The following is a 19,178-nucleotide window of genomic DNA, read 5'->3' as shown; positions in this document are numbered from 1 at the left end:
GTACTGTTAACATTTAACTGGTACCGACTACATTCTCATAACATGGAACCTCCTGCGCATATCTGCTGTGCAAGGGATTGTGGGTAAGGATAGCCATAAAAGGAAACTGGAAGGTGATTGGCTGCTATATATACATATGCTATGTATTGGGTTATGCTAAACCTTTTTCTGGCATACCAATTATTGTGGTGCTCTGGGTACTGAAGCCTTCTGGTGGTGTCGTGGTTTGCCAATGAGGCTGCTGGGATGTCCTAGTTCAATGCAGATATCTAATACAGTTTTAATTTAATTTATTTAGTATAACCGGAAACAATTATTCATTTGGGCAAATCCTCCTGTTTGCCTAATTTCAGGTGGAAGGGTGAAAATGTAGCAACGACGGAGATAACGGAGACTCTCGGGCTGGTGGACTTCATCCAGGAAGTCAACGTGTATGGAGTGGAAGTGCAAGGTACCACAGGACACGCCTGTGTCTGCATGTCTACCTCTGCCTTCCACATTGTTATCTGTATACTGCAGCATTTTCACTGACGCTAGCCGTTCTGTTTCTTTGATAACATTGACCCTTCTTGTCCACACAGGGCACGAGGGGAGGGTGGGGATGGCCGCCGTGATCGTTCGAGCAGGCATGGCGTTCGATGGGGAGAAGCTGTTTGAGCATGTGACCAGGGACATACCGCCGTACGCCCGGCCGCTCTTCATAAGGCTCCAGGTAAGGAGCATGCTCACACAGGATCTACCTCTGCATGAGGGGGGTGGGTGTCCTTCAGGGGTTTCTATCCATCCTGGATGGAACGGTTGGAAAGACGCTTATTGGACCACGGATCTCAGACAGGTCCACCTTCAAGGGAGGGGGGACTAAAAAGTACAATATTTCCCTTTGAATTTTGGCATGGAGTAGAAGTATAAAGTAGCAAGAATGGAAATACTGTACTACAATACTTTTTCAAGAGAACAAGCATTGATTTTGTGATCGTTTAGAAAGAAGCCACACAAAGACGGCAGCCATCGTCTCCTCGGCCAGCTGGCGTCTGGAGGACACTGATTTTCATTGGCTAGCACAGCAAATGTACAGACCCGTTCCTTCCATGATGTGCATGTCTCAACCAACCGACCAACCCCGATATTAAAGGGATTTTACCCTCAGAACCAGAATCCAGTGTTCAGCTGCGCATGTCATGGTCTGTGTGCGAGTTACGCCCTCTAGTGTCCGTCTATATTGATGGTGAGGAATGAAGACAACCACAGGCCAACACATCAGCTCAGTGTTTGAGTGACAAGTACCCACATCTGATGTTGGCATTATCAGCGGTTCTTTCTACTATTGATGCTTCAGGCTCAGTGTCACAGAGAAACGTTGGGACCTCAGCTGGATGCAACACAATGACTTGTTAGAGGAATAGTTTAGGTTGAAGGAAGTAATCCTGCTACAAAAAGCACAGTAAGTCCACTTTGACTTTTTGTTTCATGCAGTGTACTTGGTGAATGTCCTGCTCATCAGCCCTATCTGCTCCTTTACATTGGGTCACATGATTTCCTCACCACTCCCATTATAACTATATCGGCCACTAAAGTTTTTTTGTACACATACCAGTGGTCAACCTTGTAGAAAGTGAACAACAAGCCTCTGAACTGAACCGTTCTAACCCATAAAGTTTGACTTCATCAACGTTATTTCAATCAAATTTGACATTGCTCCTTTATAAACAATGTTCTTCTCTATTGTCGGTGGTTGATCAAATGTAATCATGTTGCTTATTTTGGGGGAAATGGAGTCAAAGCAAATCTTGTTGTGATTCCTTGGACCTCCTCCTGTCTCGGAAGGACTTCAGGAAGAGGGAACTAAATGTCGGCACTATTCCCGTGAAGCAACCCGCCTTCATCCTTGATCAGGAGGTTCCTTAGAGTCAGGGACATGAAAAAGCAACTTTGACTTGAACTCCGTTGCGTACATGGAATTATTACAATTAGGAGCAGTGGGCTGCTCACTTATGGACACTTTGACATGCAGACAAAAGGAGGCGGGGTTCAGACTCTGGTTCTCCTTTCTTTATAGAGGAGTTGGAAGCACTAATACTGGAGGAGCGGACCCCCCACCCCTCTCCTATTAAATCATGTAGGGTCTTGGCAGTCGCTGTGAAACACATTGACTGTTCAGGGAAGTGTCTTCATATTTACACAGTTTTAGTTGTTCCTCATCGTCATAACAGTCTGCTGCTGTTTGGCACGTACCGCACCCATCCTTACCCAGGAATCCAAACTTGATTCATGATTGAGAAAGAGAAAATCCCAAACTGAAAGTGGTTTCTGCATCGAGCCCCCTGAACTCTCAGGTCTAGAATCGCAAATGCAGCGATTATTCCCATCCATCTTTGATCACATCGTTACCTTCTGTGTCCCGATAACAGAGGACATTTAACCAGATATCTGAATTATTGCTAATTAATATTCAGTCTATAGACTGAAGGTAAAATAGGCTAGCAGGGATGAATCACCTGTTGATGGAACATTGATCCGTGAAGCACGCTGTCGTATGTCCTCCCCAGGAGGTCATGGAGATGACCAGCACCTTCAAGCAGCAGAAGTTCCAGCTGGTGCAGAGCGGCTTCAACCCCTCTACGACCTCCGACCCCCTCTATGTGTTGGAGTACCAGCAGAAGAGCTACATTCCTCTCACAGACAGAATCTACCAGAGCATCCAGGCCGGAGAGCGCAAGCTGTAGGAGCCTCAGCGCGGCCAGGGAGGAAGTCGGCACAGAAGCCCCGGGGCGCGACGCTTCTCGCCGTCTCAGCTAGTGGGCGTCAGAGGACCATGAACACATCACTGTGACACCACAACTTACCTTCAACCCAGCAGAGGTTCTGGAAACTCAGGATTTGTCATTTAATTAAAGCACTGCAACCCCCCCCCTCCTCACGTAGAAGCTCTTAATTCATGAAAGTGAAATACTTGAGAGATTTATTTATAATCGTTATTTTTCATGGTTGCGATTTTGGTTTCCACTATGGATCTTAAGTAGTCTCAGCTGTAAAAGAATAATTTAATTAGAATTATTCTTCAGCATTCAAGGGTGAATAGTTGTACGATGAATGGAGAGAAAATAATAATTACAATTCTTTAATGAACTGAACAGTTTTACATGATTAAAAGGGTGAATTGTCATTTCACCATTCATGAAAATCTATTTAAAGTGCCTTAATACTACGGTAGTAAAGGTTACAGTGGATTTTGAGGGACACATTTAATGTTTGTTATCTTTGACATCTGTGGAATTTTTAAAAATGTTTTTGTAAAGCTTTCCAACAAGGTCAGGATAGGCATTCAGAGCCTTTTGTTTTTACTGATCGGACTTATTTAGAAGGTTCCCTTGTTCCATTTACCAATCACTACAAAGTATATGCGTGTGCGATTTATTTATGAAAAAGTAGTTGCATATTGTCTTGGTTTTGAATGTGAAGAGCTCACAGGTGCCCGAATATTCGGTCATATGGAGCGTTCGCTTTTAATTCTGTGAAAGTTGTGATTACAGAATGCATTAATTCATTTCTTTTTTGCCTATTTGTTGTTTTTGTGTATGTGCTTAAATGTATTGAGACATTCAAGCTTGGGAGACCTTTCAGGGGGATGAAGTGAGAGCAGGGATTTGAACCCTAAACCACAATAAGCTTCAGAGGGTCTGTGCTCACGTATTCACAATATGAATATCAAAAGCTAATTCCAGTACATCAAGGTAACGTGTTTCGGTAAATAAACACACATGACAACTGAATGAATGTGCCGTATTTGTGCAATGCAACACAAACTAATTTACAATTCAGCAGCAAAAACACTTCAAGCCCAACGTAAGCTCCATTTAAAACATTTAATCCATGCTAAAAATCCACCAGCTCCAAGGGGCTGAGTCGGGTTCACTGGCGGCCGTCCCTAGCGAGCCCCACGCCCGATACTGTCTTCATCTCTTTCTCTTTCATTTTCTTTCAAGACTTGCTGCTTGTATTTTCACTTTTCCTTTTCCTTTCGTGTTTGGCTCCTGGGAATCAGTAAAGAGCCCTTGGGCCTCCATACATCTGTAACCCCCCGCCCAGGGTTCGAAATGACAGGGCTCTGGGGGGGTCCCGGACCCCCTACAAGTCATTAGGGACCCCCTATAAGAATTTATTTTTAGATTTTGGGGGGTCCCCGACAAATATTTTTAAAATTAAAAATGATTGTGAAAAGGTCTTTAGTGACGTTTTATATTTATAACAATATTTTTTTTATATTCCTAGCGCCATTGGGCAGCAATCAGGGCAGCCAATAGCATCACAGATTGTTGTTGTGGTCTATGGCGCAGACACGTAGGTTATTGTTGAACGCGGCATAAACGAAGCCTCACAAAGAGTGAAATCCCTCATGAAAATGCTGTAAGTGCTTCGATTATGTTGATATCTCCATAATAATTGCTTATTCTAGTAAAATATTTGGAGTTGGTGTTCCTATATCAAAAGTTGCATTAACTAACTTAGATACCCAGTGTAACGTAATGATTAGAAGAGTTTCTTGCTTTATGTGTATGAAGCCAAACAACCTGCCAGCTAACAGCAGCACATTCACAAACATGAATGAAAAAATCTACAAAACGCATCACAAATCCATTGCAGCGTTCACGATTGTATAAGTGAGCACTACATCACAACCACGTATGAAAACATGTAGTCAAGAAAATATATTTAAAAAAAGATCGGAACGATCGGGATTCGAACCCCGTGAGTCAAAACATCCTAAAGCCAACGAGCCCACTGCTCTATTACAAACATTTTCACTACCATCAGTTGTCAAAGGCCCTACAGAGGCACACGCCTGCATTTCCTAGCTGCAAAATCAGCTCTCAGGTCATCATATGACAGTTTCTGAGCCACGTCCCCATTGATGCTGATGACAGCCAGACCACTTAAACGTTCCTGCCCCATTGATGAGCGCAGGTACGTTTTGATAAGTTTGAGCTTTGAAAAGTTTCGCTCAGCAGAGGTAACTGTGACGAAGAGCAATCCACAGATTGGGATATGCCTCTTGAAGCCGATTGTTATGCAGAAATGTCAGCATTTCCAAGGCAGATGTCTGTGGTGAAAGCTGAGGAAGGTTGATGATTTCAAAAAAAGTGTCCTGAAGTGCAAAGCAAACTAGGCTAATAGGCTAACGTTACCTGACTATATCTCTGATGGCTAAAAGAAATAGCAGGCCCAATTTAAGCATAATCAGAAATACCATTGCTACCTCGCTAGCAACCTAAGGAATGATTGCTAGTCTTATTGCTAACGGTAACAGAAAGGATAACGGTAACGTCAATGATAACAAAAACGTAAATGATAACATAAAAAACAAATGATAACAAAAAGGGTAACGGTAACAGAAACTTCTGGCGGCCCGCGGACGAGTACCGAATACGGCCCACGGCGGTCCGTGCGGACATTGTGAGCGCCCTGATGCATTTTAATGTAAAATTATTCAAAGTTAATAATTAAAGCAACATTGTCGTATTTATTTTAAACAGCAGATGGCGCCAAAACATTTTCCAGTCTCAACCACTTGCCCCAAGTGTGTGTGTGTGTGTGTCTTGCAGGTCGTGGCTGTGGAGGCTGTTAACCAGCTGGCCAGTGTAGCCAGTCGCACCCGTAGCCCCGTTATTATTGGACATGGCGACAATCCGAAGCCCAAGGTGTTTTGGGTGCTCGCTCCTTTAGCTTGACGCACGCTCCTGATCTTGAATCTAGAATCGATTGCTCTTCCTTAGTGTCCCAGATGTTGGTGTCTCAAGGTTGACATTTTTTGAGGTTGAATATTGTAACCATGATTTTGTTTGCGGCTGAATATTTTAACAGTGATTTTTTTTTAGGTTGAATTTTTTGCAGTATTTTAATGTTGAAAAACATTCAGGTACATAATTTCAATGCATAAATATTCAGTGCTAGAAATTCAATCACCTTTTTATTTCAACCCCTGATGACACAGATTTACTTCCATAGCATTCCTTCCACGAATTTCGTTTGTTTGAAAAGCATGGTTTATTTTTATGAAATAAACCTTTTTGTGTGAAAAAACGTAATTGCTCTAATTAACTGTTGCGGTCGAAGAACCAGACCGAAACACACACAAAAAAACAATGATGAATGCAGCATCAGAGAAAATACATGTGTCTTAAACAAATCTTTGAATGTAATTGTGACTGGGTATATTACATGTGATTGTTGAGCTCAGGCGAGGGGTCAGAGTTCACAGACTGCCTTCCTTTAAAAGCTTCTAATGAGTCACTGTGATTCACCATAATGCCCCTTGGAAACTCTGACATTTTAACATCCACAGAGCACCATCAATATTGACATCCGTCATGTTTAATGCGACTGAAAGTTCAGATGCTCCAGCCGGGAGCATAAATGCAGGTTGTGCTGCTGTGTGTAAGCTGACAACAAGCAGCGGTGTGTGGAGAAAACTTTCCATCGTTAAACAGCTCCTGTGTGTGTGTGTGTGTGTGTGTGTGTGTGTGTGTGTGTGTGTGTGACCTAGCAGCACAGTCTACCATTTGGCATCTTGTCTTTTTGTTTAGTACGAGACTTTGGACAAGATCCTATTCCTCTGACTCCTTACTATCCTCCGTCCTGCTCAAATAACTTAGGTTGTAATTGTTCTTTCTCCTGTGGAGCTAGTTCTACCTGTGAGTGACCCTGTCAGCTTTTACACCAAAAGACATGTCAGTAGCTCTGTCTTTCCTATTGGACGAAATGGGAGGTTCAAATACCCTCAATTGTAAATCATTTTGATGTTGTCATGGTGACGTGACATGTGGCAGCAAAGCGCTGTGCAGTTCATATCTACACCATTTAAAGCCCTCCATATATGTACATATATTTGAGATTTTTTCAGACCCTCATCCCTAGCTGTATTTTGGGTGGTTGCTCATTCATTGCAGTGAAAGCCCTCTGTGCTTAGACTTCTATGACTGCAGTGCAGACAAGCCCTTCATAGATCAGACATCAGGACTCCAATCTAAACCACAATGAAGACTACTCACACACACATTTACATTTAAACTAACAGGCAAACACACACCCATCTGGTACAAGTGCTCAGCCTGATGTTGGAACAATACCCCAGCCAGAGGGTTTAAGTTGTTTTAGTTGGTCCAAATATTCACAATGAAAGGCCACAAAGCGGGGCGCTAAATGTTCACGGCACGCACTGAGACTATCAGATAAATGTGAGAAGAATGGAGAAGAATCTGCATCGGGCCTCTGAGGTCATCAGGCACAGGTCTGGTCCCTGCAACAAAAGCTCCAAACGGATCTGTTGTCACATGCTCATTGTTAATTTCTGTGTGTGTGTAGCTGTTCACTTTTATATTTAGTGTTTGTACTGCTGTACACCATATTCACATGATTTGGGTGGAGTGGACACCATCGCATGGAGACTACGCTGCATTCACAGTAGAAGTGTGGTCGTTGAACGGAACAATCCAGCATAGTTTATTGCTCTTTGCCTTTGGGATTGGCAGCAAATTGCCTTGCTGCCAATCCCAACACTTTCCTTAGAAAGGGTTGATTTGTAATTCTAACTGTGCCAACGTTTCCCAGAAACAGGGCCAGTCTCAACGTGAAAAATCAAAGACCTCAAATATCAAACTATATATATATATAGTTTGTAACCTGTGTGTGAACCACTAATTACCCTTTGTTATTGCCCTCAGCATTTACGTCATATGTGCAATGTGACGTTTTTATGAGAATCATTGTAACTATCTGGGTCACCTCTGTGCTGCCGTCTGGCACCGTGCTGACAGTAGAGGCTGGAGTGTCTCTATCTAACACTGCACTTTCTCATACAGGGGTCTCAGGTCATGTCACAGTGCTGAGTTAGGACCATTTATAATGGGTGTATTTTTAACCTTTATGGCTCTAAAGAATCGCTGCAACATTCAAAATCTATGAATGCTTCACCTGTAAATATTCTGTTTCAAATCCCATTCAATGGAATGTAATGCCTTTCACATAATGCAGAATACTGTATCATCTGAACCCCCAGTATAAACATATTTTCACCTTCATCCTGTTTGTGATGGCAACCCACCTGTTTAGTGTTTGGCAGTGCGTCTGCACCAAGGGAGCAGGGCCACGGCCTGATGTCCATGAAACATCGGAGACAAGAGTATTGGAGGTCTCTGATAATTAGTTCAAAGTTAAGTAGAAAATGAATTAGTGTGATTAGAACTGCGTCTTCTTCCCGTGTTTGTCACATGGTATTAAAAAGTATCACCATGTATGGTGTTAAGCTGCTTCCTCTGAAGAGAAGGTAGTAAAATAGGACACATCGCTTTGTCTCTCCACAGCTCAACGGTCACCTTGCAGGGAAGGAGCCGTGTTCACATGTGTGTAGGTGAACGGACCTTGTCCTCAGTGGAAGTCACAGCACCCTGTTAACTGAAAGGCCAGCGATATGGTCAAAACAAACAAACCCCTGATGATACATAAACTGCGCCTCAGCACCTCCCAAATAACATCTGTCACTCAAAGAGACACAAAGTGACTAAAAAGAGGTGTAAGATGTCTGTAAACAGATGGCAAATGACCTCAGGGACAAAAAATAACAAGTACGAGATGCAGAGAGAAACAACAGCAAAGGGACCCTAGATGACAACATAACGGCTCCAAAGTGACGACATGCAGTGGAGCCACGTGTAGATCTAAAAACACACCGAAATCTCAGCAGAAATCCTATTTTAAAGTCGGTAATGTGTGTGAGAGAGTTAATGTAAAGTGTTGGGTCACACATTGATGCTACATCTAAATATTTTGAGTAACGTTTGATAAAAGAATTCCCCCCTCTCATTATCCCTCTCTGTGTGTTTCCTCTCCTTGAAATGTCTCTTTATTAATAGAGTGAACCTGGTGGTTAAAAACAAGCTTGTTGGCATCATCCATGTTTAATGTCGGTTTCAGAATAAGAGAAAAATACCTGGCGCCTGTTCGGTTTCCTGAGCCTTGGTTGAACCCTTGAACCCAGGTTCCGTGGTAATTCAACACACCTCTGCACACTGGCACTGCAGGTCAGCTGAAGCTCAGTACGGGTCGGGTGACCCAGGAGGGGTCCATGTGTAGACTGACCCTGGGGGTCTGGGGGCCTGCGGCACACAGAGAGAGACGACGGAGCGGGCTCATCATCATCTGACTCATCAAATATACACGTGTTTGGATTTCAACAAACTGCCACATATAACATTTAATACATTTGTTTTTTTCATTTGAAGCACCATTTCAGAGCAGGTATCGAGACACTTAATCCATCACCTCTGTTCCTTGTTGTTGGCACGCAACAAACAAACGGCTGGGTATTAAGGAAGGGAAGTTGTGAGTCAATATGTGGCAGCAGCAGTGAAACTCTGTCTGTGGAAGTATGTGTTGCCATGGCAGCGGCTCCCTGACCTTCAGGAGCTGAGGGTTCAGCGTGGTGGTCTCTGTGCCGTCCTTGTGGTGGGGAAAGGACATGTCCCAATGTGGAGTAGTCCTTAGGGGCTGTAACAATGTGACCTGCAGATGTTTGAGGGGCTCCACTTCCTGTGCCGTCCTTAGTGCAGACCTTTTCTTCTGTTTGTCATGTGTCATGGTTGGACATGTTATTTTGTCCTCCCGCTCTATGTCTGGTCATTTATATTTAGGGACTAAAATTTCACCTTGCGTAGTTCTACGTTCTACATTTCTGAACATATCATTGATTTTGTTTTTCCAAAACCCTTAAGAACATTGCAAAGCCAACTAAAAGTCTTTCTCCCTGTGCTCCTCCCACCTCGGGGTCATTGCTTTGACAACAATCACAGCTGCAGCACTTTTGGCCCCAGGCCAACCAAGCCCAAAAGGCCTCCTTCTTCAGCTCCAACCTCAGCAGGCTTGTTGGTGGCCATGGCAGGCGCCATTGACTCCCTGAGCCCAACTCTTCACATCGTCATCACGATGGAGGTTTAAAACATGGCCCACGTGGGCTCCACCTCCTCCACCGCCCCCTGGATGCATGAGACATTCTTCCAGAGGTGGAGATCGATGACCTGGAGGACAGGGGCCCCAGCTGGGCCAGTGTGCTTTCAGGTATATCTTTGACTATGGAAGAGATGGGAATAAAATGCCATATTTCAGTACCGAGTGATATTACCCCATTCTTCACATTTTTACTGCTAACTGTGCTTTTCATTTGATTTAGACTCCCAGAACAGGCCAGTGGTTCTCACGACCCATTTTGGAGGTAAAAAAATGTTCACATCCCAACAAAATGAATATGTTGGATTTGTATTGAAATAACATTTTGTGACTCGTCCATCTATGCTCTTTCAAATAATAGAATTTAAAAAAATGCAATCACTTTGAAGTAAAACCTGATTGCTCCATCAGACAAAAAGATTAGTTAGAACAATGCAAATAGTAAATAGTTCTCACTGTGAAAAACATAACAAATGTTTGGCAAAATATGGTTCGTTGTGACTGTAATTAACCTGTGTTGCACTGAATGTGCAAAACCAAATGAGTGCAGATATGTATGATCCATCTCATACTGATGTTTTATCAGTATTGGTGGCTGCACTGAGCCTACTTTCCACTTCAAATAATTTCATAACAGGGTTTACAGACCTCTCAATACCGAGCTTACATCTGTATTTAGTTTCATGAGAGGCAACAGCAGTCTGTGGACTCTGTACTTTTTTAAGATGGGAAAAATGATCAAAAGTCCTTATATGAAAATAGTTGTGAATTTTCCCATGAGCCCCACCTGTGATACCATTGTGACCCACTAGAGGGTCATGCACCGACGGTGTGAGACGCATCATCCACGTGGGGACCAATATTAAATTCGCCCTGACACAAATGAGCCAATAACTGAGTAACTCTGATGAAAGGGAACAGTGCCTGATGTGGCTGGTTGCGTTATCCAAAGCAGGATAACGCGTGAGACAACCCAACAACAAACGCAACACAAAATAATTGGCAATGATGACTGAAGATTCAGCGCGCTGGTGATGACGGAGACCAGAAGGCAGCAGAAGGACGACAAACTCTGGCCCTCAAAAGAGCTGATAAGCCTTTGTAAAATGTTTGAGAAAAGGAAAATGTGAGTTGGATGCCTCCAGAGTGAAGAGACTCATCATTGTTACAGGACAGAGCGGTGTGAGCAGCAAGGGACACAGCTGCTGAGTCACAGGGACGAGATCCGGCATTAACCGGATGATCAGTCCTAATGAGCCCCCAGACTGGGGGGGTCTGACCTTCCACACTGCTGTGAAATAATATGTGCAAAGCCCATTGCAGTGTGATTATCAGCATGACGCCCCGCTGCAGGCCTGCTGGACGAGCTGCAGTAGATCTGCTCATGTACCCCTGAGCCCCCCCGTGTGCTGTTTAAGCCTCCCTCCCAACACAAAACCCCCCAAAGCACACCGAAAAACAGTCAAATGAACTGCTGAGGACCGACATAGCAGACTCACTTTACGTTCCTCCATGGCCTCTTAACTGTAAAGTGATGTAAATCCAAACTCAGCCCTAAGAACACATTAATGCTTTTAGTCCTACTTACAACACCGGGTAGCACTGGTCCACACGTACATGCGGCTGGAATTATTACAACAATATTTTCTTTGTTTTAACGTCCTAATGCCAAAAAACAAATTAGAATTTTCCTGGCAAACCTTTTTTCCTTTTTCCTGAGTCACCGAAAACCATCCAGATCTGACATTTGGTTTGGTTTTTACTTGACTCTCAGGGTTTCTGAAGCTTTTGCATTTGGATGAACACACTGATGCGTTTGTACTTTATCAACATGATGACCACAAATGCATCACTGTGTAGAGAAAGGCTTTTCCACAGCAGTGGAATTGATGTGATAATGGGAGTTTGTAAAACCATTAAACAGGACATTTATTAAATAATAATCAAACTTGCAAGTAGGAGACAGAGTTGACACATACAAGTGATTCTGCTCTGAGGTCTGCATCTCATCAGACACGTACACAAGGTTATGCTACAAGGTCAAAGATCCACATCATAGTCTCTGAGTTTATGACATGTACACCTTGGACATTCAGTAAGGCTTCTCCAATGTCTGCGTCTTGCACAGCCAGGCTTCTCTGCTGGTAGGTCACACTCTATGGAGCTCTACAGTAATATGGCTTCAACTTCTGTGTCATGTGTCAAGTGAACATTTAGAGAGCACTTCTGAAATATTTAACTATTTTTTAGATGTATTGGGGTTCAAAAATTCAGAAAGTAAATTCGAAAAGTGATCCAAAGGCAGAGGGGGGGGATAAGGATGTAAATAACCAGTTTACCTTTACATTATTGTAATAATATAACATTGCACTGCGGTTTCTTTTTCATGTACCATTCTATAACATATGATGCATTTAGGGAATCCCATCTCGGTCATTTAGGCAGACCGACTTTTATTCCCACTTGAAGGCTTATTATGGTTATTTACAAAGATGGAAAAGACCCGCTAATCTATTTATACAATGGATAATCTCTATAGGTTACTAAAATGATTGATCTGAGCAGACATGTTAAAAATACTTCACAATGAATAGACTTACTGTAAATACATATTATTTTATAGTAAATAAAGTATCTAGTCTGAAAGTTACATTTGATCAAATGTATCTTCAATTCTCCGAAAACTATGTCTCCATGGAGATTGATGTTGAGTCAGTCCCACCCTAATAGTTCTTTCCTTGGAACTTAATATACAGTAGATGGCTGAGAGGTTTTTGCAGATAACAGCATCCTCTGTCCAACTGGTCACTACCAGGCCACTGTCTGCATTGGACTATAATAGTGTTGAACATGTTCCCTTTCAAATGGTCAAATGGTTTAAAACATTTGGGCATTTGGAAGGTAGCCTAATAAATCTTTAGAACCTCATCTAACCAGCTTGTTGCAAACAATTGGAGAAAATGGATAGATTTGCCACTCATGTTATCGGACAGAATCACTGCTATAAAAGAAATCATGTCCACATTCTTGTTAATGTCTCAGTCACTTCTGAGTCATTTCCCATCAACATTCTTTTCGTTCCTTAACAAATGAATCAGACAGTTTATTTGGGGAGAGTCGGGTTAGACGGGTTCACTTTGAAAAAAGAAAAGGGAAGGTTGAAACTCCTTAACTTTTTGCCGCTTAATTCCTTTTGAATGATGGATCTTGCCCTTCAAGGCTCAACATTGAAATGAGATGGAGGCCGAGATATCAACAGGTCAGTAAGAATGGGATAAGAGGTCAATTAAAACTGATAGCCCGTTAAGGCTACCAGCAGCTGTTCCATGCCCCCCCCCTCTCCTGGGCCACCTGTGGGAGACCATTATCCCCGAGTTCCTATCTGATCGAGCACCACTCCTTCCTTTATCAGAAACAGTAGCTGCTTCACTACACAAAGGACACTTGTGAGTGTCCAAACAAAACAGAGATATTTACACACTAAATAACATTGTTACACCCATTTCACTGCCTACTCTTTATTTACGCCCATGCCCAGGAGCCCCAGGGGCCCTCTTGATTAGCTGTAAGATGTTTGGAAATACTATACAATCACACATATTTCTACACGCATGCACACAAAAACATGGGGTGATTAAAGACTCCAGTCGGAGATGGCATTGGGTTCTGGGTCTGTAGGACCACATGATGGGCCACATGCAACAAGGGAGGGGTCCTTATGGCAAGACCTGAAACATGGAATAGTTTCGAAACACGCTTAGCCTAGCTTAGCATAAAAAGTGGATCTACTTCATTTCAGATTCAAATTCAGCACAGTGAAAGGAAGAAATGATTAATATTTACCTTTGTCTGTTTATCGAAGACTGTATGATTAGAAACAAAAGTTTGATCTTTCCACTGTAAACAAAAGAGGAGAGAAATCTCACCCTCTTTCCCCAATTTTCCTGTTTAACAAAATATACAGTATCCCCTTATTGCTTTATTACAGGTAAAAAAGAGTAATAGAACTTTGAAATCTTCAACTATTAAACACAAATTATGTTTTAATAACTGCTGTCTGATCAAAAATTACAGTTCTAACAAGTGCTCTTAGCTTTTTATTGTGGATGAATGTACAGAATGTATTTTTATTACATTTCATATTATATTTGTTGATGACGTGCTGGTACCTCCTGGATTATGTTATCTACTATGTAGAATATTGTACTTCTTAAATCTCAGATATCCAGTTTTCACTAAAAAACAATCAGGCAGTTGTTTAAATTGGAGTTTATTGTTAGGTGTCATTAGTGCCAGACACATCAAACGGTCAGATGTTTTTGACATAACTCGTATGTTGACTCGACATTTCCGTGCTGGGAAAGACCAGCAGTGTGAAATCTGTCGCCTACATTGTCTTTAATATCAAGATCCCTGAGGACAAAAATAGATCGTAAGCAACTATTCAGCCAGCACTCTTTTTGACAAAAGCAACTTTCAACCTTAGGTAAACTTTCTGGTTTTGGAATAAATTCTTAATTATAGGCATGTTCAGGCTCCAACTTGGGCCTTAGCCCAGAAAAGCTGTTATGGGCTTTCAGTTGCTCTCAGTCTAGTTTTCACCATCCCTTTATTACCTGATGCATACTCTAAGACAATAATGATAATAATAAAAAAATTGAAAAAATGTGTGAAAAACAGTGACATTCATGTATGTTACAGTATTGAATTACTCCATGCACATTAAGTAACTGAGCTATCCCTGGTATAACTTCATTTACCGCCATCATTAGTGCTAAAGTGGACCAATGGGGTCCGACAACGTAATTCTAAGGTCCATGTGATCAAAAGGTCAATGTAATTTAGAGAGGAATACTAGTCCCATGGCTCCTCCGAGGAACCAGTTTGCATCAGGCATCCGCTTGCTCCAAATATATTATGATGAAAAAGTAACAGCAACTTTGGACCCAGTGTATAACGAGCCAACATAGAAAATTAAATGATTCTGTAAGCAAGCGGTCCCAGAGCATTAACAAACTGCAGCACAGTTTGGGGCCCAAACCACTGTACGTATGTGATAGGATGTCAGCACACATTTACACAGCTTCAGGCTTTCCTCCAGAGAGTGGAACATGGCTTCTGCCGTTCAATACCAGCTCACCTAGAAGGTTCTGGACAGGTTTCATTCAGCAGAATGGGGAAAGCATCTCTTGACGGAGCCGGCTTTGTGGATGGGGGCCTTGTCATATTGAATCTTGATGCCAAGTCATGTGACGCAGCACTGCGTCACTCTCCTTTGTGAGCCCTTTCATAGCCTGAAGGTGTGTTTGGGGTCATTGTCCTGAAAACATCAAGTAACTCTTGGTCTTCCGGTCCTGGGGGGCCCTCATGAGAGCCAGTTTCATTGTAGAGTTTGATGGTTTTCACAGACGGAACTTGAAGATACATTCAAAGCTCTTGAAATGTTCCACTGACCTTCCTGTCTTAAAGTAACGATGGATCGTTGTTTCTCTTTGCTTAGTTGCCGGATTTGGATCAAATCTGTAGCGGAATAGTTCTGATCACTGTGTAGAACTGTCACCAAACCTGCCCACACAACTGATGGTATCTAACGCATCAAGAAGGAAAGAAATTCCTCAAATCAACTCTTAACCAGGAACACCTGTTAATTGAAAACCATTCCAGGTGAATACCTCATGAAGCTGATTGAATGGATGCCAAGTGTGCCAATGTGTCCCCAAAGCGAACGAGGCGTTCTTTGGGATCTAAAAACCTAAAACATTCTGCTTTGTTTAACACTATTTTTGTTTACCACATAATCCCATTTTTGTTCTTTTGTAGTTTTTATGTCTTCAATATTGATAATATAACATTTTTAAAAAAGCCATTGAAGGAGAAGGTGTCTCCAAACCTTTGGCTGGTACTGTTTACAGTAGGGTTTCTGTGACATATGTTCAGCGTGCTCTGCTGTAGAGGTGGACATATGTCCTGGGGGTCTGGAGGGCAGGTGGGGGCAACCAATCAAATGTTTCTGCATTCTAATCCCGTATCAAACTAAATATCGGCACTGAAAAACACCACAGTAGCAAGAGTTTGGACCACACGGTTTGGCAGCAAAGACCCTAAACATTTGTAACAGCCTTCCCCTTGTGGAGCAATACAGGAAGCTTCGAGAATGAGAGAGACAGACAGTATTGGTAGGCCTTGCGGTGCAGTTCCTCCCCCTCCTTTCTTCGTCCCGTTCGCTTCCCTCCCATAAATGTTCCCTCCAGTTTATCATCGTCACGCATACCGTTTGGGCTAATATGATGTGTTCTCGCGACATCTTATACCATGTGAGACTACAGCATGACGTGATGGATGACATCTCGCGAGGCCCCCATTCAGTGGGAGCCCACCCTCCGATGATGCCGACTGCAGTGTGGATAATAGACGCGAGGACAACTCCGGGAGTCTAGGAGGAGCGGCAGCAAGGTCGACAACAGCATCCCTCACCGAGCGACTGAAAGACCGAGCTGGACGGGACTTTGTACGGTGGCCAGGCGAGACAAAGATACGAGTCTTTTTTGGATTTACTCTTGCGGAAGAAGCAGGGGGAGAGTGGCTAAAAGTTTCATGCCCGTAGCCTCATGTTCCGAGGCAGCTAACGAGCTACTACCGCTCTCCGAACGTCTCTGAGCGGGCACGGCACCGAGTTCCTCCCGGTAAATAGGAAGACTGTTGTGCGTTTGTCACGGGGCGACTCCGGGGCTTCCACACTTCCTCCAGTTAGTTTGTGGGCCACAACGTGTTCCTCGGCAACACTGTTTCCACGTTTATTTGTGTTTTTTGTGCCATGTCAGCGCCAACCTCCACACCCTCCGCCTCGGCGGATTGTGATTTTCTAGCCCCAGATGCCGGGCCGAAGCCACTCGGTCCGACCCCGAGCCAGAGCCGCTTCCAGGTGGACATTGTGGCCGAGGCAGCGGGCGCCACTGAAGATAAGTCCCCGACCTCCGACTCCTCCACCACCGTCCCATCCAGCGACGCTGCCGCTCCCCCAGAGGCTCATGGTGCCGGCGGCGGAGAGGAAGCCAAAGGACGGTTCCGCGTGGTGAACTTCGCGGATCCCAGCGAAGCGGGGAGCGCGGCCTCTCCGGAGGCACAGGGAGAGGGGCTGCAGAACGGGGACACGGTGATGAGCGAGAGCAGCTTGCATTCATCCACGGGGGGCCAGCATCACTATCACTACGACACCCATACCCACACATATTACATGAGGACTTTTGGCCACAACACCATCGATGCGGTGCCCAACATCGATTTTTACCGGCAGACATCAGCGCCGCTGGGGGAGAAACTCATCAGACCCACCCTGTCGGAGCTGCACGACGAGCTGGACAAGGTGAGTCTCTTTCCCCTTCCCCCCCAAGCAGCTTGTTATCAGCACTCTTATACGAGTATCGAGTGATGCACGTCATGATCAAATGAAGCGCTCCCATCCTCAAGTGATCCTGAAGCACTACCCTGTCGTTACATCCCGAGTCGTGTCGCGCGCGGCGCGTACCGGCAGACCGTGCACACCGACATATCACGTGCTGTTCCTTCACGGCTCCTTATAGTTCACAGCAAACCTGCACCACTGCAGGTTCTGTGGCTGTTGTATCACATGCATTGGGGCTGAAGCAGTGACCGACAGAGCAAAGGAGGAGTGGACCGTGGTGTTACCTGATGATTTAATGCTGATGCTCTGTCATTGTTTTTTACTTGTTAAAATAACACTGCAGCGTTAATTGTCTGACTGAGAATTACACTATTTACATATGTGATTTGCAAGTGCATTGGTGAGGTACAGCCTCCATCGGTATGTCCGTTGTTGTAGTTCACCAGGTAGGATGTTCTGGGCTTTGTGCACACGGAACCATCTGCACGCAAAGAAACTGGTATGGTGAAACTTCCCCATAATTGTCGACTCAAGGTTCAAAGCACACTGTTATCGAAAATAGCATTGTCTTTCACAGTGGAACCTGGGCCACAACAGGCCCTGGCATCAAGTCCCATCTTGCCTGTGATTCAAGAGAAGAACACCTGCTGTTTATCTGACCCCGAAAAGCCTTTTTTTTTTCTTTAACTGTCAAGGTTACATTTTGATAAACATCAAAGCGACTGTTGGCAGGTGTGGGCTCATGCATCACTGCCCTAATGAATTTGTCACTCACTTGGAATAAAGAGATATTCCTGCACAGTAAACAGCTACACAATGAATGGAAGACATTCATGAAATGCACAGTGAGCTGTAGCACCTTATCTCCCAACACCCTTTGAGTCCCATACGGTTCTTTGATGCAGATACATGTGGATAACTGCATGAATCAGAGGGGCTTTCTGATAATGCTGTTTTATATATTTTTACATAAAAACGTCTTTGAAGAATTCCATAAATTTGGTTCGGTTTGGTTGTGACCGGGACATTTTACAAGAATATTTACTGTTAGCAGATATGAGACCACAAATGCCATAGACTGAAATATCAACCCGTTTTTTCACATTTATTTTGATTGTCGATGAACTGCTACTGGTCACTCGGATTGGGCTTGACTGTATTTAATAGAATGCCTGGACTCTTTGGAGACTGTTGCGTATTGAATTGACACAATAGTCTTTTATATGTGTGTTCAGAGCTGGCTTCCACGCTCTTTGCTTAGCACCCACAAGGTCACCCCAGCTCCATCAAAGGCACCTTGAAACAGCGCTGCAGGTGGTGTGTTTTTTGCGTTTCTTATAAAAAATCCAACTGGAAAGACAGTCCAGAAGTTAATCTAGGAGGGTGGTTCCCCACTGGCTTCTTTTAGTTTGCCTTTTATTCAAAAAAGGTATTGTGGGAAGTCATGTGTTGGTACAAAGATGAATCAGTCTTCAAAATGAATGACCAACTATTTTGATAATTCATTATTTGGTTAATTTAAGTTACAAGTGTGTCAGTATTTTCTCATTTCTAATAAATGCCCATGTAAAGTCAATGCACAGACGCGTCGGGAATGAAGCACATTTTTCGTTGGACGCTGTCTTCTGAAAGCCAATCAGAGTTGAGGAGCGCCGCTCGTCGTCACCATCGTCCTGCTGTCACAGCGTGAATGCACTTCATGAAACAGCCGCTCAGCGGAGACTCACACAGCGGAGACTGAACGCCTGTACGTTAGTTTGTGTCTAACCGAGAGACGCAG

At 43.6% G+C, this 19,178-nt stretch overlaps 2 protein-coding genes and 1 long non-coding RNA gene across 4 annotated transcripts in view; 2 read left to right on the top strand and 1 right to left on the bottom strand.

Moving 5' to 3' along the window:
- The window catches only part of slc27a6 (solute carrier family 27 member 6), a 41,151-nt gene extending 38,383 nt beyond the window's left edge, over positions 1-2,768 (top strand). Inside the window, exons 8-10 of the mRNA XM_037484009.2 lie at positions 354-451; positions 582-712; positions 2,547-2,768. Of these exons, the coding sequence (XP_037339906.2) occupies positions 354-451; positions 582-712; positions 2,547-2,723 (406 nt within the window). The 3' untranslated portion in view covers positions 2,724-2,768. The remainder of the gene's footprint in view (positions 1-353; positions 452-581; positions 713-2,546) is intronic.
- A 10,557-nt stretch (positions 2,769-13,325) lies between these two features.
- LOC119226439 (uncharacterized) lies at positions 13,326-15,877 on the bottom strand. Its single transcript, XR_005121258.2, has 3 exons — positions 15,137-15,877; positions 13,840-13,893; positions 13,326-13,724 (listed from the first exon to the last, which is right to left on the bottom strand). It is a non-coding gene; the product is annotated as an uncharacterized LOC119226439 (long non-coding RNA).
- A 459-nt stretch (positions 15,878-16,336) lies between these two features.
- The window catches only part of slc12a2 (solute carrier family 12 member 2), a 43,397-nt gene continuing 40,555 nt past the window's right edge, over positions 16,337-19,178 (top strand). For both annotated transcript variants that reach the window (XM_037484419.2, XM_037484418.2), the window contains exon 1: positions 16,337-17,359. In XM_037484419.2, coding sequence (XP_037340316.2) covers positions 16,811-17,359 — 549 coding nt within the window. In that variant the 5' untranslated portion in view covers positions 16,337-16,810. The remainder of the gene's footprint in view (positions 17,360-19,178) is intronic.

Source organism: Pungitius pungitius, chromosome 18 (assembly GCF_949316345.1).
Source record: "Pungitius pungitius chromosome 18, fPunPun2.1, whole genome shotgun sequence".
NCBI lineage: Eukaryota > Metazoa > Chordata > Actinopteri > Perciformes > Gasterosteidae > Pungitius > Pungitius pungitius.
This window is presented reverse-complemented; position numbering and strand designations above follow the sequence as displayed.